General features: G+C 38.6%; 1 protein-coding gene across 1 annotated transcript in view; it reads right to left on the minus strand.

Moving 5' to 3' along the window:
• Positions 1–7,353: 7,353 nt before the first annotated feature.
• oprl1 (opiate receptor-like 1) overlaps positions 7,354–27,011 on the minus strand; it is a 30,418-nt gene continuing 10,760 nt past the window's right edge. The window contains exons 3-4 of the mRNA XM_028811658.2: positions 14,274–14,629; positions 7,354–8,876 (exon numbers count right to left, since the gene is read on the minus strand). Coding sequence (XP_028667491.1) covers positions 8,353–8,876; positions 14,274–14,629 — 880 coding nt within the window. The 3' untranslated portion in view covers positions 7,354–8,352. The remainder of the gene's footprint in view (positions 8,877–14,273; positions 14,630–27,011) is intronic.

Below are 27,011 nucleotides of genomic sequence, written 5' to 3' on the forward strand. Positions count from 1 at the left end.
AGATCAAGCTACATTTGTTCACCTCCATCATGGTCCCAACAGCGAACATTAACAAGAAGCTCGATATATATCAACAAAGATACCTCCATCAGATCCTTGGGATCTGATATTTTGACCACATCACAACAAATAGGTGCTTTGAAGGACCGGCTCATGCAAACTCCATAACATCACACGCTGAAGACTCCGACTGGCTGGCCACATCCTTCACATGAGGACAATCTGATCCCTGGGGTGACAATGGGATGGACACCTCCTGGCGTCAAATGACCATGCGGACACCCCTGAATTAAATGGAGAAAAACTTACAAGCAAGTCATGAAGGCACTGAACACCACATTGGATGATGCCAAAGCACTCTCCCAAGATTGAAACTGCTGGAGAACCCTTGTTGCCCGATATGCCACTTAGCATGGGAGGATCTTAGTCTAAGTAGTCTAGTAGGGTGTCTCAAAAGAGGTACTGTAGTTAGCAGACTATGACTAGGCAGGAAATCCAAAATGCAACTGCTGTGGTAGGAATTTACAGATATCCTATTCTTTCAATTTCAAAGCGACAAAAATAGATGCGGAGTTAGCAAGGGGATGGAAAATGAAATGGGGAAAACAGATGAATGCCAAAAATGAATTTGAGAAATTGAATAACAAAAACAGGTCCTTCTTTGGCACTTACGCTGTGACAGCCTGTGTGTACGGACATGCCTGTTGATCAAACCAAAATGTGGCAAAAGCATTGTGTAGCCAAGGGCTGATTTTGCAGGTATCTGAGATTTAATAGAAAGTGTATGAAACATCAGAATTCAAAGAAGCATTTAAGTCAGGGATTCTTAACTTAGGGGTTGCGTTGTAGTTGTGAGGTAGGGTGTGTCACCATGACAAATATGCAGGTAAGTAGTAGAATGTATAATGAAATCAATTGGTAAAAGAGAGCAATCTTTTTATTTATTTATTTCACTTAATTCAATGCTAAAGAGTGACTGTTTTTTGAGCCTTTACATTTTTAGGAAGTGAGTTGCATGACGTTCTAAAGCAAAAAAAGGGTTGCATTTCTCATAAAGGTTAAGGCATATGCACCACAGCATGCACTTGGCAGGATGAGAGTGGAACAGCACAATGACAGGGTGAGAAATAATGAGGGCTGTTCTCAGGTGTCTTATAGATGCAACATCACATAACCAGGGGACATAATGTGAGCGGAGGTTCAGTCAATAAGGGCAACTTCAAAGAATTTACAGAAGTGTTTGCAAAGTATGCTCATATCTTGACAGCATACATGTAAATATCTGTTTTCTAGAATTCTGGAATGTCACACTCTACACAATATGAATTTAGTGTTGGTAATAAAGTCGTTAAGTTAAAAACCTGGAAGCATGAAATGAAAGCATTTATGCATAACTTTTAAGTTATAGTGATGTAATATGATGGTAACTCTTGCTGTTAAAGCACAATTGGTATTTCATGTAACTACATGGGAATTCCTTAATGTGCTTGTTCTCCTTTAAGATGTATTATATTATGAAAATACAGTAACGGGAGTTTAGTGTCTTTTCTGATAATCTAACGTGAACAGCAATCATGGAAAAATGTTCAGTGAAAATAAATATACAGAATATTAAGGTAGGCACTTTTTTGTAAAGTGCTCCTTCTCTCCTTTTCTGAAATACTACCCACCAAAATGTTGGTGCATGTCATTGTGTCATCTTAATGTAAGACTGCACAGTACAGAAAATGTATACGCAAAAAAGAAACAAAAAAAAATTTAAATCGGAATTGTTTTGCTTTTGTTTGGGAAAACATCTGCCAATGGGGTAAGCACAATTTCCTTGACAAGATTACTTGAAGTAAGCTAAATGATTGTAAATACAATTTTTTGACAAGTCAAGTCATTCTGCCTTCTGGGAACTGTTATAATTTAGTGATAGGACAATGTACATTTCTAAATTATTCAAGAAGAGTTTGCCATTTAGTACCTGGCTGCATTGGGCTTGATAGAAAGGGAACTTAGCAGAGGTCAAACGTGAGAATAAACAGTCACCTAGAGAAGCAAACAGGAAGAAGAGACAGTTTACACATTAAAAATAAAGGCACACAAGCAATGGGGTGAAAAGCATTTCAGGAGCTTTGAGAGGGACAGAACTTTGTCTGCCTGCTGGTTCTTCTTATAAAATTAAATTGCAGATTGTGGCTGAAAATGAATTTTCAGATTTTGTGACAGTGTATATTAATATACACATGCCAGAACTTCCTTACTGTATATACCTAAGTTGATTATGAGTCTATGCATTGCCAGTTCTGGACCCATTTTGTATATGAAGTGGTCATTCATTTTTATGTTGTCTTTAAATCATGACTCCATTAAACCCATTGCTTTCTGACTGTAGCATGTTGGCAGAAAAATAAAATGTCTGGTAAGCTGATTTTGACATTTTTCTAACTGACACTGCTTTCCTCCAATTGGCACACAGAAAACTCAATGTTATTTGATCACAGACATTCTATCACCACACTGTCATTGCCTTCTTTGAAATAAGGGGAAGTTTGTTTGCTTCCTACATAAAAACATATTTAGAAATATAATCAAAATTTAAAGTTTGAACTTCATAAGTGGTAGAACAAGCAGACTTTACCAAAGTGAATGCCGACAGGTACAATGCTATTTTGTGTACAATGATAAGTAAATGAATTATTTAAGTATTGCAAAACTTCATGGACCTGACTGTTGACTTGTAGAGAGACCCTACTAAGATGCCTGTAGACTGTTAGCAAGGGGAGCCGAGCCATGTCAAAAAGTCGACCATAAAGAAGCCTGTATAGAAACTGGTGGGAAGCACTTACCTTTTCCAGATAGAAGCACTTATGAGGGTCTTGCGAGTTAAAATGCATTGAACTTAGCAGTGAGTACGGGAAAGGATCCTTTAATGAATTGGCTCACAGATTTGAAAAACAAGAAAGATGTTGCCTTGAATCCTGTGGGCAGAAGCAGACTCCAGATTGGCACAGGTGATGGAGACAGAAGGGGAGAGTGATGGTTGGGTTGAAGAGAGAAGAGGAGAGGAGTCTCCCAGAAGGAGCAGCAGTGTTGTACTGTGGCAGAGGAAGATGGCATAAGTTCTATAGCTGTGTAACAAGCAGCTCTTTAAAGGATCACCAACTCGCAATGTTTGTCTAAGTGTTAATCCATTCCTTCATCACCCCATCTTGGTTATTACACCATATCTTAACAATGTATTTACTTTGGTAGTGATGAGCCAACTTTAGGCAGCTTAAAACCTTGATAATCTATTTAGCTGTAAATGCTTAAATATAATTTTATTTCATTAGAGATTTAATTTTTCTTTGCTTTTTGTGTTTGGATTTGAGTTACTTGTGATTGTGGGGTAAAGATTATAGTTATGATCTTTTCTACTTTATATTTATTTATTCTGTTTGGAAAGTTCTGCAAGACAAAACATGCCATTTGCAAAAGTGTGGGAGGATTGTCCCCTATATGTAAGTTACATCACCTTGAATATGACAGTTTGGTTATTTTTATTGTGAAATCCACACATTCTTAAAAAAAAAAACACTGTAATATAATTGATAAAGTCTCTCAAACATTTTAACTAAATCACACATTTTGTTAATACAATTTCTCAGGATTGTCAGTGTTTTGAATGGATGATGATCAATCTGGCAGTGGTATCACAAATAAACTGTTTACCTGAATAATAATTCTTGTAGTTGAATAGATAGATAGATAGATAGATAGATAGATAGATAGATAGATAGATAGATAGATAGATAGATAGATAGATAGATAGATAGATACTTTATTAATCCCAATGGGAAATTCACAATATATGAACTCCTTACACAAATACATTCAATCAATTGTACACAGGTGAAAATTATTTGCATATTAAATTCTGATGCTAATTTAATAATAGATTTGTTACAGTGTGCTATTTAAATTCTTTTCTTATTCATGATTGTTGCAACAATAGACTACAGTGGAAAGGATTTATAATATAGGAAACAACATTTGCATCCATTTCCTTTTTTATACAGCATACACATGTTCAGTCGCCATGATAAATTTTAGTGCAAAGGATAGAATACCTTTGAACATTAGGACTGTGACGAGAACAGAGCATTGAGCCCAACAAATCCTATTAACCTAGATGGTCCAAAATAACTTCCAGTTGGAATTCCAAAGTTTCTAAAGTCCTACTCTCCACCACACTGTTTGATAATTAACTCAATGTGTCTATGGTTCTTTAAATGAAGACAAACTTTCTAACTTTTGTGCTAAACTTTCCATAAATGTTTCCAACAGTGACTCCTTGTTCTTGTTGAAGAATTGATTTTTAAGAAACAGCTGTAATTCCATGTATGAATTTCTATCATAATCTTAAACACTAAACAATCAAGTCTCATCTTAATATCAGTTTAGTTAAACTGAAAAGGTTCAACTCCTTCAATCTTTCCTCATAGATCATATTTCTCAGTCCCAGACTCGGCCTAGTCGTTCTCCTTTCGACTTTCTCTAGCGTTGCTAAGTCTTTTTTGTAATATGGGAACCAAGACACTATCCAGTGCTCCAGGAGGGGCCTCACTAGTGAGTTATATAATTTAAGCATACCCTAATTTGGGCATAATCTCCCTTGACTTGTACTGCACACACTGTCACCTAACATTCTATTAGCCTTCTTGAGTGCTTTGATACACTGAGAAATGCTTTCTTATACAAAACAAATTAGTGAGTCATGATATTTACAAAAAATGCTGTTACTCGCAATTTACACATCCACCTGCATTGCTCAAAATTACCCAAGGTGAGTTAAGCGCTGAAGCTCTGATGTATTCATTAAATGATATGGGGTCTGAGATCCTGGTGTTTTTTATGACTTTTATAAAAACATTTTTTTAACTAGGTATTACTTTAGAGAAAAATTTCTTCTGTAAAACACAGACAAACATCTCATTTATACTGGTTTCCATGCTATTCTGAAAGCAGTGAGTACAACATTTATTTCTACACAATTTCCAACAAAACATGTAGCTCAAAGTGCTTTCTTTATAAGATGTTAAAGAAAAAATAGCAAGTAAATTGTAAAATGATAATTTGAAATAAATAGGTATATAAATGAATAAATAAATGAAATACCAAAAATAATAAATAAAAATAAGTCAATAATACTTAAATCTACTTTATATATATAAAATTCTAAGCCTAAAAGTGCAACGATTTTATGTGATGTTTTTATGTCACGTTTTTTGTCATGCTTTAAATCAGGCTTATTTTAAAACCTACATGTACATGTTTGGTATCATTCTTTTCATAATTTATCAAACTTTAATTTGATCTTGTTAGATTTTTGGGTTCTTATTCTGTTTTTAAATTATAAACTAAAAATATGATGAGCTCCCATCCTGTGAGAAGAGACTTTGTGCCAAAAGATTTAACCATGCCCAGGGCCAGAAATAAAGTAGATAAATAGAGTAGGACAGCTGCTATACAGGCTATTAAATGTCTGAAGTGCCACGCAAGATGCAGATCATGTGGCACAGCAGCAGCAGCTGATCGAGCAAAGAGGAGGTAAAAGAACTGTACAGTGATCCCGCTTCACCTTTCGCGGCTTCACTCCATCGCGGATTTTATATGTAAGCATATTTAAATATATATCGCAGATTTTTTGCTGGTTCGCGGATTTCTGCGGACAATGGGTCTTTTAATTTCTGGTACATGCTTCCTCAGTTGGTTTGCCCAGTTGATTTCATACAAGGGATGCTATTGGCAGATGGCTGAGAAGCTAGATTGCTTACTTTTCTCTCTCTCTTGCGCTGACTCTCTGATCCTGACGTATGGGGATTGAGCAGGGGGGCTGTTCGCACACCTAGACGATACGGACGCTCGTCTAAAAATGCTGAAAGATTATCTTCACGTTGCTATCTTTTGTGCAGCTGCTTCCTGAAACGACAAGCTGCACGGTGCTTCGCATACTTAAAAGCTTGAAGGGCACGTATTGATTTTTGACTGAAAAACAAACTCTGTCTCTCTCTCTCTCTCTCTCTCTCTCTCTCTCTCTCTCTCTCCGTGCTCCTGACGGAGGGGGTGTGAGCTGCCGCCTTCAACAGCTTTGTGCCGCGGTGCTTCGCATACTTAAAAGCCAAACAGCCCTATTGATTTGTTTGCTAGAGATTGTTTTCTTTATCTATGTGACATTCTGTGCTCCTGACACGCACTCCTTTGAAGAGGAAGATATGTTTGCATTCTTTTAATTGTGAGATGGAACTGTCATCTCTGTCTTGTCATGGAGCACAGTTTAAACTTTTGAAAAAGAGACAAATGTTTGTTTGCAGTGTTTGAATAACGTTCCTGTCTCTCTACAACCTCCTGTGTTTCTGCGCAAATCTGTGACCCAAGCATGACAATATAAAAATAACCATATAAACATATGGTTTCTACTTCGCGGATTTTCTTATTTCGCGGGTGGCTCTGGAACGCAACCCCCACGATGGAGGAGGGATTACTGTATTTGTTTCCCATTGTATCACCGTTTAAGAGGGGGTTTCAGAGGAGCGACTGCGTCTCCTTGGGGTACATTCAGCCCCCCTCTTCACAACGTGAGCGGCAGAGATGCGAAGTGGCTGGCGCATAGCACAATCCGAGGGGGTTGGCGAGCGAAGTGAGCAGGGAGGAACCCCCTAGTAATATATATAAACAAGAAACATATAAAGTAAGGAGAGTCCTTAATTATGGATTAAATTGCTAAAGTCTGTAATGATTATATTGTTAAGTCTGATGCTATGATCAACTGGCCATTAAGGACTGAAAATAAATATTTCAATTGTAATAATCTGAAAAAAATAAATCCTAGGCTAAATGACTGCCTAGCCCCACTGGACATTCAACTAAACATAAATGTGCTTAAGTAGTTCCTTATGGTTTTAATGCTTCATCCTAGGAGATCTGATGCAATGGGTGTCAATGACAGTCGGAGCATGCCCATTTCATCCAACTTCAGAGGTAAGTACAGAGTACTTCACTTAGATGGAGTCCAAGGCCAGAAACAAACCTGAATGAGATACAGTATCTGACACTACCATCTTAGCCTCTAGTCCCCATGACTCTATTTCTATGTTCAGATAGTCAAGAATACTGATGAATAGATGGATCGCTCAGTGTACTTTTTTTTATGGTTTAAATTAATAATAATTTAATAATTTGATGACTTAGCCTTGCTCCAGTTCTGTAAATGATACATTTCTCATTTGTTTCTTCTAATTGTCTACCCCCAACCTTTATTTAATAATATTAATTTTTAGTCTGTATAACTAAATTTCACAGAAAAAAAAACATTCACTCACAATAAACACACAATTGTCTTTATTAAATAAAAAAACATTTGACACTCAAAACAATGCTGCTGCCTTGGATGCTTTAGTTGTTTTTGTGCAGTTTCTCTTAATTAATGAAGTTTTCTTGATATAATAAGAATTAATATGCACATACAGACACACACAGTATGAAGAATAATAAATCAAGCTGAAGGCACTAAAATCCTTGGCAAACTATTTTTTGCAGGGCTCGACTTTAATTTGTCAAACAAATTGACAGTAACATCTTAACAAAGTTTCTGCTTCTGTTTCATATTAATTAGTTATAGCACAAATACTGAATGCATTTCATAACATCTTAGCAACATTTTCTTAAGCTTGGAAGTTTTTAACACGATTACATTTTCTATAAAGCGTTTTCAGCTTAGGCAAGTGTAGCAACATTCAAAAAGCTAAGCTTTTATAAGACATGAATCAACATGCAGGAAGCAGATTTTTAAAAATGCAGTGATTACCAATTTTTTGAGGCACACTTTACTCTTAGAATATTCTTCCAAGTACAATTTAAGAACAATAGTGATTCAATGTCTTATTAAACACTCTTAACTGGATTTTACAAAATACATTATTTCAATAATAAAACACAGTAAGATACAGATCTGAATTTCGAGTCTAATTGTAATCAATTATCTTCATAAATACACTTTTTATAGAGGAAAACACACATTTACAATAAAGGTTTTGTTTTGAGTATTTTGTTTCACATGTACATTTTCATATCATAAGGCCATCTATATACTGACTGTCTAAACAGTTTAAGATTGTATGCTGTTTACTAAAGGATGTTCTGCTTGTTTGCACTATGTCTCTGGCACTTAATAATGATTTTGTTGTCATTGTATATACAGTACTAGATTTACAGGAATAGAGATGGATAGCATTTTGTTTAAAGAGCTGTTATCTGGGTAAGCTCAACATGCGAACTGCCTGGTTTTGGTTGATTAGTGTTAACAAGAGGTAATTCCACGCCTAGTCATGTTGGATTGCTAGTCCCATCGGTGTTCTTACAGTTGTAAGCCACTTCTTTGGCAATGCTACGCATTCTGTTCGACTGTTGTAGCTCTGTTTTGAAAGTTGAAGGGTAGCAGAATTCTTTAAAGCATCGTTTGAAATTCTCATCCAGAAATGCATATAAAACTGGGTTAAGACTACTGTTGACATATCCCAGAGCAATGCAGAAGTGCATCAGTGCCACTGTGACTCCATTGTCAAGGGTACAACCCAGGGCCTGAACCAACACCATAATTTGAATTGGTGTCCAACAAACTACAAACACCGCTACCACCACTAGAACCATCCGGGTAATTCTACGTAGATTCCGATCCTTTTCCTTTGAACCAGAAAGCACTCTGACATTTTTTAAACGTTTCACCATCAGGCTGTAACAGACTATAATGATAGCCACTGGAATAATGAAGGAAAACAAAAAGACACAGGTGCCAAACACTGGATCCCAGTAGCTGCGAGGATTTGGAAGAACAATTATGCACTCAATGTCTGTGGGGAAACAAATAGACATGTTTAAAATTTGCAAATAAATCTACTCTGATAAAGGAGTTCCACTATAGAAATATTACAGCATAAAAAAAGAAAACTAAAAAAGATACCTCAGTGGACAGAAAAAAGTATTCCACTTAAAATTAAAAACTATTATCCTTAAAATTTTTAAAGCAAGACTTGACAATTTTATTTAATAGTTGCCAAAGTGATTCTGGTCTCCATAAAAAAGATTTTTATTGTTGAACCTAGATTACAAAGGGAAATGAAACATCATGCCACTGACAGTCTTATGCCAATGTTAAGCAAGGCAAACATGTGGAGAACATATTAAAAAAATATGTACATAGGGGTACCACCTGACCCCTATTTAGGTCTGAGGCTTGTGTGTTACTATATGAAAATAATGCATTTATATGTGTGTATATATGTGTATATATAAATATATATATATATATATTATACGGTATATATATTGTCACACACGTGCGAATGGGAGACAGCTAAAGGGTCTGAATGACAGTAATTCCATGCCAGACCAGGGGGCGGCGAGGTGCACTGACTTTCTTTCTCAGTCCCTTGCAGACCATTCACAAGAAATCCCGTAGCATTCCAGTCAGATATATATATGCCGGTTCAGATATATATACATTGGTTTAGATATACATACACCAGTCAGGATATATATAAATCCGTTCTGATAGATCGGTTTAGATATATATATATATATATATATATATATATATATATATATATATATATATATATATATGTGCCGGTTAAGATATATATACATTGGTTTAGATATATATACACCGGTTCAAATATATATACAACGGTTTGGATATATATAAATCCATTCAGATAGGCCACTTTACATATTCTCTACTTGTGTCAATGCGTGCATGTGCGAGTGCTTATGCCTAAAAAAAAGTTCGTCCTGTCAAAATAAGAGACTCTTTCTCCTTCTTGACGTGAATCATCTTTAAATGAAATGCTGCCAATAAGGAATAACAGAAATCATCGCGCTGCTTTCTATCTTTGATGAACTAACGTTTTCTGGGGTGAAAAAAATGATCACTCCTGACAGATACACTTAATCAGTAGTGTGTGCAACCCATGATTTGTGAGTTTGAGTGTCTGTGTGTGCATGTACAGTACGTGCGTGTATGGTTTTGTCAGTTTTACTATATAAACAGTTAGACATCAGTTATTTGTGAAGCAGGAATATTCTGGTCATTCTGACCAACATTTAAAAGAGACAGAGCAACTCCAGTGTTTTCCTCCATAACATCCTTTCAGTAAATGGGACTAAGATCCTTGCTGAAGCAGATCGCCCTTTAATGAAATACTTCCAATACGGAATAACATAAATCACCGGGCGCCTTTCGGTCAATGATAAACCAGCATCTCATGAGGTGAAAAAATGGGCCGCACTGCGGTTGCGATCAATGCTTTCTGGTAACTCGGCTTTTGAGAAGAATCTGTCATGGGAGAGACAAGAGGGAGTGAGTGAGGTGGGCACAATGAACTGGGGCGGAATGGAGCGGGCGAGGAGGCGGGTATTTGTGCAAGTGTTTTAAATAATGAAAGGAAAAAAAGTGCTTTGAAATCGAGGACCCCCAATCAAGACCGCTTATGAAACAAAACGTGACAGACAGGCATATGCTACTTGTATAAAATATGCACATTAATGACAACAATGTTGAAGCGAAAGGGAGATGCTAAACTTGGGTGGCCTTGTGCATGTCCATAAATCCCAATTGATCTATTCAAACCGATGTATATATCTGAACTGACCTTTATATCCAAACCAATATTTGTATCTGAATGGATGTATCTGAACCAATGTATATATCTAAACCGATCTATTTAAACCAGTATATATATCTAAACCAATGTACAGTGCATCCAGAAAGTATTCACAGCGCATCACTTTTTCCACATTTTGTTGTGTTACAGCCTTATTCCAAAATGGATTAAATTCATTTTTTTCCTCAGAATTCTACACATAACACCCCATAATGACAACATGAAAAATGTTTACTTGAGATTTTTGCAAATTTATTAAAAATAAAAAAATTGAGAAAGCACATGTACATAAGTATTCCCAGCCTTTGCCATGAAGCTCGAAATTGAGCTCAGGTGCATACTGTTTCCCCTGATCATCCTTGAGATGTTTCTGCAGCTTAATTGGAGTCCACTTGTGGTAAATTCAGTTCATTGGACATGGTTTGGAAAGGCACACACCTGTGTATATAAGGTCCCACAGTTGACAGTTCATGTCAGAGCACAAACCAAGCATGAAGTTAAAGGAATTGTCTGTAGACCTCCGAGACAGGATTGTCTCACGGCACAAATCTGGGGAAGGTTACAGAAAAATTTCTGCTGCTTTGAAGGTCCCAATGAGCATGGTGGCCTCCATCATCTGTAAGTGGAAGAAGTTCGAAAACACAAGGACTCTTCCTAGAGCTGGCCGGCCATCTAAACTGAGCAATCGGGGGAGAAGGGCCTTAGTCAGGGAGGTGACCAAGAACCCGATGGTCACTCTGTCAGAGCTCCAGAGGTCCTTTGTGGAGACAGGAGAACCTTCCAGAAGGACAACCATCTCTGCAGCAATCCACCAATAAGGCCTGTATGGTAGAGTGGCCAGACGGAAGCCACTCCTTAGTAAAAGGCACATGGCAGCCCGCCTGGAGTTTGCCAAAAGGCACCTGAAGAACTCTCAGACCATGAGAAAGAAAATTCTCTGGTCTGATGAGACAAAGATTGAATTCTTTGGTGTGAATGCCAGGCATCACGTTTGGAGTAAACCTGACACCATCCCTACAGTGAAGCATGGTGGTGGCAGCATCATGCTGTGGGGATGTTTTTCAGCAGCAGGAACTGGGAGACTAGTCAGGATAAAGGAAAGATGACTGCAGCAATGTACAGAGACATCCTGGATGAAAACCTGCTCCAGAGCGCTCTTGACCTCAGACTGGGGCGACGGTTCATCTTTCAGCAGGACAACAACCCTAAGCACACAGCCAAGATATCAAAGGAGTGGCTTCAGGACAACTCTGTGAATGTCCTTGAGTGGCCCAGCCAGAGCCCAGACTTGAATCCGATTGAACATCTCTGGAGAGATCTTAAAATGGCTGTGCACCGACACTTCCCATCCAACCTGATGGAGCTTGAGAGGTGCTGCAAAGAGGAATGGGTGAAATTGGCCAAGGATAGGTGTGCCAAGCTTGTGGCATCATATTCAAAAAGACTTGAGGCTGTAATTTCTGCCAAAGGTGCATCGACAAAGTATTGAGCAAAGGCTGTGAATACTTATGTACATGTGATTTCTCAGTTTTTTTATTTTTAATAAATTTGCAAAAACCTCAAGTAAACTTTTTTCACATTGTCATTATGGGGTGTTGTGTGTAGAATTCTGAGGAAAAAAATACATTTAATCCATTCTGGAATAAGACTGTAACATAACAAAATGTGGAAAAAGTGATGCGCTGTGAATACTTTCTGGATGCACTGTATACAGTATCAACCAATTTATATATCTCAACCAATGTAAATACAGTATCTGAACGGATGTATTCAAACCAATGTATATATCCAAACCAATGTATCTCAACCAATGTATATATATCAGAACGGATCCATGCAAATCCAATTTATATATATCTCAACCAATGTATCTAAACCAATGTATATATCTGAACGGATGTATTCAAACCAATGTGTATATCTAAACCAATGTATCCCAACCAATGCATATATCTGAACCGATATATATATATCTGAACAGATGTATTAAAACCAATTTATATATTCAAATCAATGTATCTCAACCAATGTATATATCTGAACAGATCTATTCAAACCAATGTATATATCTAAACCAATGTATCCCAACCAATGTATACTGTATATCTGAACCGATATATATATATCTGAATGGATGTATTAAAACCAATGTATATATCCAAACCAATGTATCTCAACCAATGTATATATCTGAACAGATCTATTCAAACCAATGTATATATCTAAACCAATGTATCCCAACCAATGTATATATCTGAACCGATATATATATATATATATCTGAACAGATGTATTAAAACCAATTTATATATTCAAATCAATGTATCTGTGAATGGCCCCTCTTAATATATATATATATATATATATATATATATATATATATATATATATATATATATATATATATTTACATATATATATATATATACATATATATATATATATATATATATATATATATATATATATATATATACTGTGTAATATTAATTTGTATCTACAGATCCACAAAGGGAGAAAATGAGTCATGTATCTTAATATAGTTTTTTTATTCCTAAGATTTTGAGAACCTGCCAGAGGAAAATAATTAGACATACAGTAATCAAACGCAATATATAGCTGGTGAAGGGTGTGGATGAAGTTGGGGGTTGTAAGGTGAGGTTCTGAATGTGTCATAAAGTCTTTTTTATTATTATTGAGATGTTCTTCTTTTTTAGCCTGTATATGCTGCGTTCATCCCCACTTTACTAATCCACCCCCCCTTTACAACCCCCATCCCGATCCTTCATCAGCTATATATTGCCTTTGATTTCTGTATGTCTTGTCATTTTTGATGAGACCTGGCAGGTTGTTGAAAGCTTAGGAATAAAAACTATTGTAAGATACGTAACTTATTTTCTCCCTTTGTTGATCTTTAACTACAAACATGTAAACCATATCACAGACCCTTGCTTCCGTATATATATATATGATGTCACTCACCAGCAAGACTCTTCTAAGAAGCTGTTTCTGCACAGTTTTTAAAATATCCTGTTTCCACCATAAAAGCATAAGCCTTTTTTATTCCATTTTCTATGCTGCACTGAAAACAAAACCTTACTTGTCTGTGGAAAAAAGGTAGCGAACTGCTTCATGATGCTGTCTCCCAGTTCCAGGATACTAGGTTTCAGTTGTAGCTTGGTCACCATCTTTGTGAAATTTACATGTTTGCTTATGTTTATGTGGATTATTATCTAGGCACTCCAAATCCTAATTTACATTCATGATACTGTATGTTGATTGTTGACTCTGATCTGGTACTGCATGATTCAGCGTGTCTTGTGATGGACTAGTGTTACTTCAAGGATTGATTCTGGCCTTACATTCATTGCTGCAAGAAGAGGTGCTTGCTCCCTGACAGCCTGTATTTGAGTGGGCAGGATTATAAAACGAATGATGAATGAATACTTAAATTAAAAAAAATATTCTTTATCACAGTAAGGACAACTTTAAAAATATGTATAATTTAAATAAATAAATAAATAAAAAACTACTGCATATTTCTTGTTGTGGAAATGTTTAATACTGTAATTTCTATGCACTTACCAATTAATTCTGTCTCTGTAGCACCCATCACCATTGCTGGTATACCAATTGCAGAAGCCAATGCCCAAATGCAAATGTTGACCACTTTAGCTTTCTGAGGGGTTCGCATATCAAGTGCTTTCACTGGATGACAAACGGCAATGTAACGATCCACACTCATCATGGTTAACGTGAAGGTGCTTGTAAACATATTGTAGTAGTCAATTGAGATTGCAATCTTGCAGAGTATATTACCAAAGGGCCAGAAGCCAAGGAACACATCAGTGCCTTGAAAGGGTAAGGTCATTAGAACCAGAGAATCTGCAAGAGCCAAATTAAAGATGTATATGTTGGTTGCAGTTTTCATCTTGGTATACCTGTCAAATGAATGACAAAGATAGTGAATCAGTAGTTAGAGATAGAAGCAAACAGAAATACAATATTGTATTCTTTATTGAAAAAAGCTTTGCAATTCTTTTTGGAGCAAATCAACATCTTGTGATGTACTCTATACTGCAAATTAACATGATAAGGAAATAAAGTATGTTTCAAATTAAGTATAATAATATGTGAAATTTAATTAATGTATATTAGTAATTAAAGATTTCCAGAGGCTCCTGCTTTTTCCTAATCTTGTTTGTGAATCTGTTCTTTTAAATATCAGCCAGTCTAAGTAGATAAAGCATGAGTCTCCTAGCTGAGCATTTTTATTAGTTCCTTTCCCAAAAGGTATGTGATCAAACGAATGGATTAGCTTCTAAGCTGTCACATTTGAAGGGGTTCTAATCAGATCAATTTTTAAGTGAATGCCAGTGAAAATGGTAGGATTTCATTAGGGTCAAAACAAAAAAAATACTGTTGTCATAATCTTTGTTTGTTACACAGAGATTTTTTCAATTGTTCACCACCAAAATCTTAAGTAGAAAACCAAAGTAAACAGCAAAATCTTCCCCCAAATGTGTTGTTGTCAACTGCTCAAGCACTACTCTCCTAAAGTCTTCCCTTCAGCAAGTAAAGTTTGGATTGTCTGAGGCTAAGTGCACAACCATCTGATACCATGGATCACATGAGCAATCATATAGTATCATAGCAAACAAGCACTCTAAAATGGCTTTGACCATAGAAACAAATACACAAAATGGCAGTACAATGACATCATCACAGTAATGATAAAAATAATAGCAAATGGCAATAAAAATGAATAGCAAATTGAAGCAAAATGCAATAAGTTAACAGTACATTTCTTACACAGACCATTTATTTGCTGTCATTGTGTACAATCTAATAACTGTTTAATGGCACAAAGTTACTTCAGGGTGACAGACAATAATGTGATATGCAGTATACAGTTTAAAAGAAAAAATTTTTTTAGAAAACATGTGAAGTATGTAGCATAAAGCAGAATTTAAATGAAGAGTGCAAATGTACTAATCTAGCTCCCGAGTTTTGAGTCTTGTGTTGGTCAGTAGTTGTATCGACTTAACATATTCTCCATATGGCTGTGATAGTTTTTTTTTATCAAAGTTCATTTTTTTTCTCTCACATTTTAGGTTAATTGGCAGCTCTGGACTGTGGGTCCTGCAATGATTCTGTCCCAATGCCAATGTTGGCAGAATAGGTTGTTAGCGCGCTTTTAGTCCATAAGGAGGGAAGCAGTAACTTTTTTGGCAGAGCTAAGAAGTCAGAAGACATCACAGTTTTCTTTCTTTTTAGAAAATGATAAACAGATGGACAATGTGGCCTTTTTGGTTGATATCACTTCACATCTGAATGAACTGAATTTGAGGCTACAGGGCAAAGACAATTCAGTTTGTAAACTGATGACGGCTGTCCGCTCCTTTCAGAGGAAACTTGAGGTGTTCAAGGAAGACTTGCAGGGAGACTGTGATCACTTCCTAGCAGTGCAGGAACAGGTTCAGGGACAGTGAGATGTGTCTTCTTTTGTTGATTTTATTAATAAGCTGATTGTAAACTTCAGCAACTGTTTTGACACCTTCAGCTTTGGACAGCAGCTCACCATGTTCATTCAGAGCCCATTTCTCATCACAGATGTCAGGGGGTTCTCAAAGGAAGTCACACAGCACTTTAAATGGGTAAATGCTGGGCCTCTTCAGAGGCAACTGGTTGATTTCCAAGCAGATGTGGCCCTGAAAGAGCAATGTGGAAGAACTGACCCTTCCACTTTCTGTCTCCAAATGGTCCCTGAGACATCTTTCCCAGGTCTGAGGAAAGTAGCCTTGTACATCTTGACCATGTTTGGCTCCACACACAACTGTGAGGCAGCTTTCTCCACAATGAACATAATCAAAACTAAATATCGTTCCAGGCTCACCAATGAACACCTCCACATGTCTATGAGAATGGCTCTGACTCCATTCAAGCCCAGGTTTAAAATCCTGGCAGGACAGGCTAGAGCTCAATTCATGCACTGAGCAAAAAAGTGGGGCGATGAATATAAGAAGGGAAGAAAGTGAGCATTTAAAACTGTTTAATTGTTAAGCTGCGTTGAGATTTATTATCTGTAAAATTGGTTGAGACTGTTGAGTCAAGATGTGAAACAGAAAAGGGTTTAATTCAAGCTTTTTCTCCATTTATTTTATTTTTCTGAAGTTAAGCACTTTATTTAAACATCCACAATTTTCACATTTTATTTATTTTGTCTTATTTTGAAATGCAGTTCTACTTTTATTTAGTAAATTTAAGAACATTATAGGGCGGCACGGTGGCGCAGTGGGTAGCGCTGCTGCCTCGCAGGTGGGAGACCTGGGGACCTGGGTTCACTTCCCAGGTCCTCCCTGCGTGGAGTTTGCATGTTCTCCCCGTGTCTGTGTGGGTTTCCTCCGGGTGCTCCGGTTTCCTCCCACAGTCCAAAGACATGCAGGTTAGGTGGATTGGTGATTCTAAATTGGCCCTAGTGTGTGCTTGGTGTGTGGGTGTGTTTGTGTGTGTCCTGCGGTGGGTTGGCACCCTGCCCAGGATTGGTTCCTGCTTTGTGCCCTGTGTTGGCTGGGATTGGCTCCAGCAGACCCCCGTGACCCTGTGTTCGGATTCAGCGGGTTGGAAAATGGATGGATGGATGGAAGAACATTATATACTGTGACGGAACATTATACATATCTGCAGTCATACATACATGTTCAGTTCTGTGTTACGTGACAATAAATATTGTCAAAAAGTTTTTGAATTGTACTGAACTCATTTGATTTGAAAGTCTGTTATTGATTACATGCAGATGCTGATACAATTACTAGGCTATTTAAATATATATGAAACTAAATAGTTAGACAACATGATCTTCCGGACCATTGCTTCAAGAAATTTTCTCTAATTGGACCCCTTTAGATTTTAGTTGAATACCCCTGATTTAGAGTATGAACACAAAAATATTTAAAATGGTACAAACATTACTTGTATAAATACACTAATAGTAAATTTTTAAAAATACTAATCAGAATAAGCTCACAGAACGTATTGTAACCACTCACAGAGAAAGGACACATGTCAGACCATTTTACTGGATAACCCAGTGCCTTTACAGTATTGCTGAAGGTTTCTTACTAAAAGTAGCTGCCTATTGATTCCTGATGTTTTGGTCTACACAGCCAGCCAGTGACCAGCCACCATATTTTTTTTATACTATTAAAACTGGACAAACTTACATAGACTCACATGGCTCAGTGATTCCAGCTTCCTGCATTATACGCAGTATCTTGTTGGCTACTTCCTGCCTAGCCAGTGAGATGCAGTGGTGGTGCTGTTGAATACGGTGTACCCCTCCTGCCTTAATAGCATGCTGAACCAGGTGTGTCCCCCAACATTGTCAGCAGGGGTGACAAAGCGGTCTTGAAACTCCCGCAGCAGAACCCACAGCTGGTTTTACTGTTCAAGGGTCAGCTCTGCTTTATCAGACGACTCTGTCACACAGAGATCTAGGTTAGTAGCTTGGAAGTGGTTGTACTGCTCAGGCAACAACAACATCTTGGATATTGTTATAGCCCAGCAAAAGTAGGGTTGGTCCTTCCGCAAAACTCAAAGTCCCCTTTTTCAGGTCAAGGCAGGCACCCACCAGGCAAAGAAAATGCATCCTTAACAGAAGCCACCCATACATCAAAAGACCTTCTTTGCCTTGTGACCTTTATATCCACCGTAGTCCACCCCAAGCAATGGCTGTATTCAACCCCACACTGGTCATGTTTCATTGCACCCTTTCTCTCAGTACATCTAGGTGAACTATGGTGGCAGTAGCACCCATGTCAACAAGGGCTTCACAGATGTTCCCACAAACCACGTGTGTATATAACAATAAGTGCCTTCACCTAACAGGCCAATGGGCACATGGGTCCATTTCTCTGTATTGCATCCATGTGTTCTGGTTGAGGAATGGACCTGCCCCACCTACACCAGCCCTCGCTCATTCCCGGTGCTGGCATACTCTCTCATTTTTTCCTATAAGCGCAAGAGCACTGGATGTGGCATGGATTACCACAGTGCCAGCCAGTGGGTTGGGGGGGAGTTGGGGTCGGTCACATTAAGTCCTGGAATTTTCCTGACTGGGGTAATGATGCTAATGTAACCACTTGGTCTGGTCCTACCCCCTCTGTCAGAGTCTAATGGGTTAAAACAGAAAACTCCACTTCCTTATGTCTAGCTGCCCTTTGTGAAGGGTATTTTTCCAGCAGCACTTGATTTGCTTCCAGTGCCTATTGCACAGCTTTGTCTAAAATGTCTGGTTTGGCAAACCAAACCTACTGCCATAATGCTGAAGGAGACTGGCACCTAATAAAAGCCTCCATAACTAGATCTTCATGTAGTGACAACTAAAAGTCTCTGGTAACCCCTATGCCCCACAGAGAGGGCATCAGCTGTAAAAGTTTCCGAGCTTTCAGTGAATTTCTGAGCCTGTTCCCCCTGCTGTTGTAGTGCTGCTTCACCACACCACTAAACACTCACATTTAGTGGCTCTTTTTCCTTGAAATTTGTCAGAGCAGCCAATGGTTTCTCTCCATAGCAGAAGTAGGCTACAGCCTGTCTGCAGGGGATCCACACATTTGCCAGTGAGAACATCTTAAATCTAGTATAATAAGCCTCCCAGGTCCTCTGACCATCTGTCTGTCTACCATCTGCATGAACCGTCTCATAAATTTCATTCAGCTCAATACGGTGGGTATCCAACGTTTTGGCACATGCTCATACTGACTTTTGACTGACTGCAACCTGGTGTCAATGCTGCTGCCACATGCCTCTCTTCTCTCTCAACTATTGCATTATGCTTTATTTGTCCCTAAGGGGAAATTAAAATTTTTCAGGAGCCAAAAATAAATAAGTAAAAACAAACAATGTCCTCCAAAACACAGATAAAAACTTCTAGCTTGGATAACAGAGAGCTGCTTAGATTATACCACAGGGTTATATATGAAATCATTAAAATTTGAATAGATCAGGTCCAGGTTGTAGTGTCCATGAATGGAACATGTCAAATAGACACTTGATTCCTTGTTTAAAGTCACCAGTATTCAGAATGATTTATCATTAAGATATTAGTACAGTGAATAATTTCTGTTGCTCAGTTAGCCAGGATGATGTAACTTACTTTCCTGAGCAGTGACATTGACAAATTCAGTCAGTATGTCAGTGTCTTGCTTGCACATTTTAGTTTAATTATACTGTTCTACCTTTTTCAACATTGCACATTCTCAAACGTCTCCAGTTCCCCTCCTGCTTTTCCATTCAGTCTGATGAAACTCATCTAGCATTAAAAAAGCATCTGAAATAAGAGGTATATGCTGGTTCTCCACAGTACCCAAATGTCACAGTATCTGAACTTCCTGTAACTCACTATGAGATAGAACAGTTCAAACAACTTAGATGAAAACGACAGAATATTTCTCATTATATGAAATCAGTCCATGTTTCAGTCCTTTTCACCTTAATTTTGTCCTTCCTCTGGATCTTTGCCTTTTCCATCTCTATACAATCTTGTAACTTTTATCTTTACTCTGGATTTTTGTCCTTTTCATTTTTGGACAAGCTACTCTTCCTGTAGGGCATAACAGGGATCTTTAGGTGGAAGAGATTGCAGTGCTACCAGGTAAATACATCCATCCATCCATTATCCAACCTATATCCTAACTACAGAGTCACGGGGGTCTGCTGGAGCCAATCCCAGCCAACACAGGGTGCAAGGCAGGAAACAAAACCCGGGCAGGGCACCAGCCCACCGCAGGGCACGCACACACACACCAAGCACACACTAGAGACAATTTAGAATCACCAATGCACCTAATGTGCATGTCTTTGGACTGTGGGAGGAAACCGGAGTACCCAGAGGAAACCCACGCAAACACGGGGAGAACATGCAAACTCCACGCAGGGAGGATCCGGGAAGCAAACCTAGGTCTCCTTACTGCGAGGCAACAGCACTACCACTGCGCCACCGTGCTGCCCATTAAAAACATTAATAATTCTAAATAAAAAAAAGTGAGCACTGTTATAAAAGTTGCTGCTTGGCGTCATAACCAGAAGTAAAAAACTATGGGCACTAAGCCACTGTTGTGGTCTCCTAATGCCTCCACCACACTGACATGTCCATCCTATGGTGTCACTGTCTTCCACTGAGCATCTCCGTATTCTGGGAATTCCAACATATTTTTACACAACTCTACAATAGCCACTTTCGTGGACTGCATCCCACTTTTAAAATCTACTATGATGACCCATGGGGAAAAGATATACTTTAGACTATTTTACTGGTAAGCCTAATTATTTTCTTGCTGGAGGTTTCTTACTAAAAGCTGGACCCTACTGATTCCTGATGCTTGGGTCTTAGAAAACACCACAAATAACAAGTGTTCAAATTGCATAAGTCTTCTCTGAAAAACACTTGAATCACTACTTTCTCTTAGCTCTTTCCCTGCACTAACTAGTGCACTTCATGCACTCCTCTTCTTGCGCTCCTATAATACACACTCTTTTCCCACAATTCTCTGAGCCTTGCATCAGAATATCACAGTATTGTTAAATCTATCTTACTAAACCACAGTTAATTTATGCACGGCGGATGCACCGAGGCGCATGCGCACTGCGGCCTTGGCGCCCGCCCCAGAGTCCAGAGTCAAACACACGCATGCGCACTGTGGCCTTGGCGCCCGCCCCAGAGTCAAACGTAGCGGCATCCCAAAACGCGGCGGCGCCCGCCCCAGAGTCAAACTCAGCGGCTTCCCAGAGTCAGTAGGGGGCACCCAAAACCAAATAACACAACGTGCTGCGCCGTGGCGCCCGCCCCAGAGTCAAACACAGCGGCTTCCCAAAACGCAGCGGCTTCCCAGAGTCAGTAGGTGGCACTCAAACAACATGGATAAAAACAATGAACGAAGACGCCCACACAAAGAAACCGCTTTAGTTCAAATGGGGTTATTGAATTAAATGGAAACTTTACCATGCCTATGACCTGTGAACTAAACCTGAGGTAAAGCGTGCACGCCAGGTTGTACAGCTGCCCAGACGCGACCGGTCACACCACCGCATATACGACGACACAGCCATAAAAAAACAAAAACGAGACTGCATGAAGAAAAACAATAACAGAAGCGCGATGAAATGAACTGTCCCAGGACGCACCCACCCTCCATGATATTTCATCACGCACCGGCTTGCCCCCTGGGAATGGCCCATACTGCTTTCGCGTGTGTTGACAAATATTGCATCGGATTGGAACAGTGCACCCTGAGCCAAATCACCACCGCAAATGTGCCCAAATGTACATGTTACATCTAGATGACGCAGTATATCAACCACAGAGCTAATAATGAGAAACGTGGCTGAAGTCATAAACAATCACCCATTAGCAAACTCTATAAAAATGCTACATGAGGTTGAAAGAGAAGCCAATACAAAAGCAGAGGCGGACGGTGTGGCACCAACTACAATTGCCTTAGTGCTAATAAAGGACAAAGAACAGAATCCGAGACGATACAATGTTCCCATCATTAATGAAGTGGCAATTGTGTTTCAAAGTGATGATGGTGAGCCTCCGTTTCACCGCGATATTGTCATGCATTTACATCCTGATGGAAACAAGGCACCTACAACGCGCTTCTGAAACACCACAACCACATGAGTCACAGCTCCAAAAAGAAACCGCTTTAGTACAAATATGTTTATTTAATTAATTGACATTTCCCAGGACCAACCCACCCTCCATGAGGTGATTGCCATTCTTGGATTTGCGATTCTTTCGAGAATCACAGGCTTGCTGGTATTTATAGAATTAAGACTTATCAGAAATGTTTGGCTTGGGGGCCTGTACTTCTTCTGATAAGTGAAAATATGGTCAACTTAGGGCAAAAGACTGCCCATCCCATTCCTTGGTAGTCTGCTATGTGCAATGGCGCACAAAAGTGTCTGATCCCAGTGTTAATGCACAGTGGACTAATTATCTCATTTTCCCTGTCAACTGTGAGGTCAATGACAATAGACTAGAAACAGCTAAATATTATGAAAGCCACCAGATAATAATGCAATACTAAATTCCACAGCAACAGGGCCACTTTATACTAAACTAAAAGTTGTTTCCACTTTAAGCATTGAAATAGTTCAGAATTTAGGAGTTCTGTGGCTTTGAGACCAGCAGTAATTCTGTCTGAGAATGTCTGCATCTTGTGATCACTGTTTACTCTGGAGTAATTAAGCATTAAAGGATAAGTTTGATATTTTTGCCTATGGATAAATCACACATAAAGCTGGTGGGAATCTAACTCATATGACACCATGTGCCAGGTAAGATCAGGGACTCATTCTGGAATATTACAACTGCCACTTCTGGAACATTAACATCAGCATTTCACCGACTGGAGAAAGGCATAGTCACTGGGTGTACTGTCTCAGTGATTCTGTTCACCTTGGCCATGAATATGCTCATTAAGTCATTAGAGGTAGAGTATAGAGGTCCACTCACCTTGTCAGGTGTGCGGCAGCCCCCCCATCAAAGCGTTCATGGATAACTTGACGGTGAGTACAAAATCAGTGCTGGGCTGCAAATGGATCCTCAAAGGCCTTGAATGTGTCACCAATTGGGCCCAGATGAACTTTAAACCAACCAAGTGCTGATACCTAGCCATGAGGAAGAGGAAGGTAATGGACAAATTCTGTTTCTCCTTAGGAGGAATCTGAGTCAAATCAATCACTTAGAAGCCAATTAAAAGCCTAGGAGAGGTCTTTAACAGCACATTGAGGGACACAGCCCACATGCCAAGAAACCTAAAGAGAGTTGGGGATCTGGCTTGTAGCGATGGACAAGTCACAGCTGCCAGGAAAGTTCAAAGCCTGGATTTACTAGCATGGCATACTGCAACAACTCTTTTGGCCACTGTTGGTTTAGGATGTCCCACTAACCATCATTGAAGGCTTTGATAGAAATATTAGGCACATCTTGAATAGGTTATTGGGTCTTCTTAATAGTCTAAGCAGCATTGCTTTACCCGGGAGTAAGAACAAACCACGACTCCTCTTCAATAGCCTGTCAGAGGAGTTTATGGTTACCTGAACAAGAGAGGTGCTGATGTACAGTGAATCTAATGACACCAAAGTTTCCTTGGCCAGCATAAAGGTGAAGATGGGTAGGAAGTGAAGTGCTCAGGAGGTAGTCGACCAGGCAGAAGTACAGCTGTGGCACAGTGTGCCAGTGGTTGCATCAGGACAGGTAGGACTTGGTAGCATCCCAAGGCCTCGGTACAACAAGTCCTGGGGGAAGGAAAGATGCCGGCTGGTCAAGGAAGAAGTCTGTGCAGGGGTTGAGGAAACCCACATCTGCGACAGCAAGGGCCATGGACTCAATGACAAGATCTTGCGGTCAGAGTTGTGGAAAGCTGAGCCACACCAGATTAAATTTCTTATTCAATCAGTCTAAAATGTTCTCCCCAGCCCAATTAATCTCTTCTCCTGGGGACTGATGGAAACCCACGACCAGGTGCTGAGGGTTATCATGGAGGACATCACCACAAGAATCTCTCTTAGAAGGCACCAACCACCAGTAAAACATGCTATTGCTTTTGTCAAGGCTGGAGAGAAGCTGCAACAGCACACATACCCAACACGTGGGCTTCTGGCAACTGCCCAGGACTAGCAGCTGAGGGCTGACCTGGGGAGACAGCTGAAGTTTCCAGAAACCATCGCTGTGACCACTCTCAGGCCTGACATGGTTCTTGTGTCACAAGCATCAGGGCAGGTGGTCCTTCTGAAATTGACTGTGCCCTCGAAAGACCAGATGGGAGAGGCATTTGAGAGGAAGAGAGCTAAGTACAAGGAGTGTGTTAGGAGAATGCTGAAGCAAGTGCCGTTGCTACCTCTTTGAGGTTGGCTACCGAGGATTTGCCAGCTAGTTGCTCTTTTGAGCCCTCAAGGAGCTGAGGATCAGGGTACTACATAAGAAAAGAGCCATCAGGAACATCACAGATGCCGCTGAGAAAGTATCAAGATGGCTATGGATCAAAAGGAATGATCTGTGGACCATATAAGCTAATTAGACACAACTCGGGGGCTAATCACCCCTGGCTGGGTCACCTGGGTGTAGGTGTATGATGTTGAAAGTCCTGAAACACCTGATGACTCCAAGTTCCATCACTGATGATGTGTCAAGGTTATACTGTAAGGTGTGTGTTAAATAAATTCCTTTGTAAGTTGGCGAGATCATGAAGGAAAAGGCAAAACACATTTATAAGCAAATAAAACCAAAGGATGCAGTTGTTTAACAAGATATCGGGGCACAATAAAAGTGATACTGAATGCATCATACTGCTTCAGAATTGTACAGGGTCTCATGCTCATGTGTACTGTTTAACAGAGAAACTGAGAGTTTTGTGGCAAGCCCCAATGCTGCATCAAGCAAAAGGGACATTTGAGCATGAAATAACGGAAAAAGAGATTTTTGCCTGTACAAAATACACTCAGTAGAACATTTTTGATAAAAAAATAATAATTAGGAATAATGTTTGTCTGATAAACTAACTGTATAATTTTTAAATTAACAGTAGAGTGAAAAGAACAATAATTTAAGTATATGACCTGGCTTTTCTTTACCTTGCACAGTATGTTTCTGTGATGCATAAAAAGATATGAAGACTCAATGATAAATGTGTGACAAACATAGCCCTCAAATATAGAATGGATTCAGAAAAGTAAAAAATCAAGCCCTTGGATCATGGAAATTTCAGTATTACTTTCCTTTTACTGAATTTCTACCCTACCATGACTTCTTTTTTGACTAAATAAAGATATAATTAGTTTTCTATCAGCTTTCACAAAATATCTGAGTTACCATTAGGTTTTATAAGAGTTAAAGATTGGACATGTCAGCAATCCCTGCACAAATCAAAAAAATAATAATTCCATGTTAAAAATAATAATAATTACACTATGTTAGCCACATAACCCACTATATTGTAGAGAAGGCATGCTAAAGGATGAGGGGATGGGTTCATAAAGCAAGAGGACAGGAAAAGTGCAAAAGTCAAAAGTTGGTGTGAAAAACTGCCATTGGACAAGATAAAGAATGAAGTTACATTTACTTAATCATTCCATGTTAGAAGATAATTTTGAATTTGATGTGTTTGTGGATCAGTGTCTGCTCCCAACTAAAGAGATACATGCTAACAGATTATGATTAGAGATGTACATTTTGCTGCAATAAGCATATACAGTACACCTGTTTGATCCTGATGGCTATACCATTAAACACTTTCTACAGGAAAAATTGGGAGTTCAACATAATTTTAAGCTCTTTAAAGAGAACAATTTGTCATATCATGTGAAAAGTTATGCATAAGTCTAGAAGTATAATATTTGAAGCATTTCCTTGTTTGAGAATATTAGAACAGAATTTAGGTTAATGCTGTTTAAATCTGGGCAAAATTCACACTGACATACTCCGAAGAAAGTTCTAGTTTATTGGATATGAATAAAAGCAGTAAGTTTTTAGCTAATTTCCAAATTATATTTTCTTCTCAGAGTGCAGCACAGTTGTAAAATTGCATTGCCCAGAGTAATAAATCATTAAATTCAACATATCAGGACAGTGTGAATTTCAAAACTATTAAATTGAATATGCAACTGTTAATTAAACTAAAGGACAATAATCAAAATGATCATTTCAAAAGTAATATAGTAAATGTAATACTCAGAAATTTCAATAAATTGTAATTATGCCTTCATATGTTTTTCAATAATACTTAATGAATCAATTTCATAAAGCACACCCAAGTTCTTCGGGATTTAGTAACTGCTCAACTCTTCCACTCTACTTTTTTAGACATCAGCTTTATTTGTTTCTGGTTTTGAAGAGTATATGTTGAATTTTGAATTGTTTTTGGTACCTTTTTGTCTACTTTTATATTTGTTTCCTTCCAACAGCACTGTTATGTTTGCTTGTGTTCATTAGGAGCTATTTGGTTAGGCAAGCACTCATGTTTGGCCATATAGTTGAAGGTGATCAAAGCAACCTGTTTTCAGACTCATCCTTAAGACATTTTTTTGCCCCATATCCTCTCGTCTGACTAGTCTCCCAGTTGCTGATTTCACCAAAACAAAAACAACTTTAATTTCTAAAACATGTTTTAATACAAAATATGCACAAAGTAGTGCATTACACCAAGATATCACATGAACTATCTTTAGACCCCAGAAATAAAATATACATTTTCTTCAGTACCAGCTGTATCATGTAAATAACTACACAGTACATGGTACCATGAAAGATTCAGTGACTGG

Source organism: Erpetoichthys calabaricus, chromosome 10 (genome assembly GCF_900747795.2).
Source record: "Erpetoichthys calabaricus chromosome 10, fErpCal1.3, whole genome shotgun sequence".
Taxonomy (NCBI): Eukaryota; Metazoa; Chordata; class Cladistia; order Polypteriformes; family Polypteridae; genus Erpetoichthys; species Erpetoichthys calabaricus.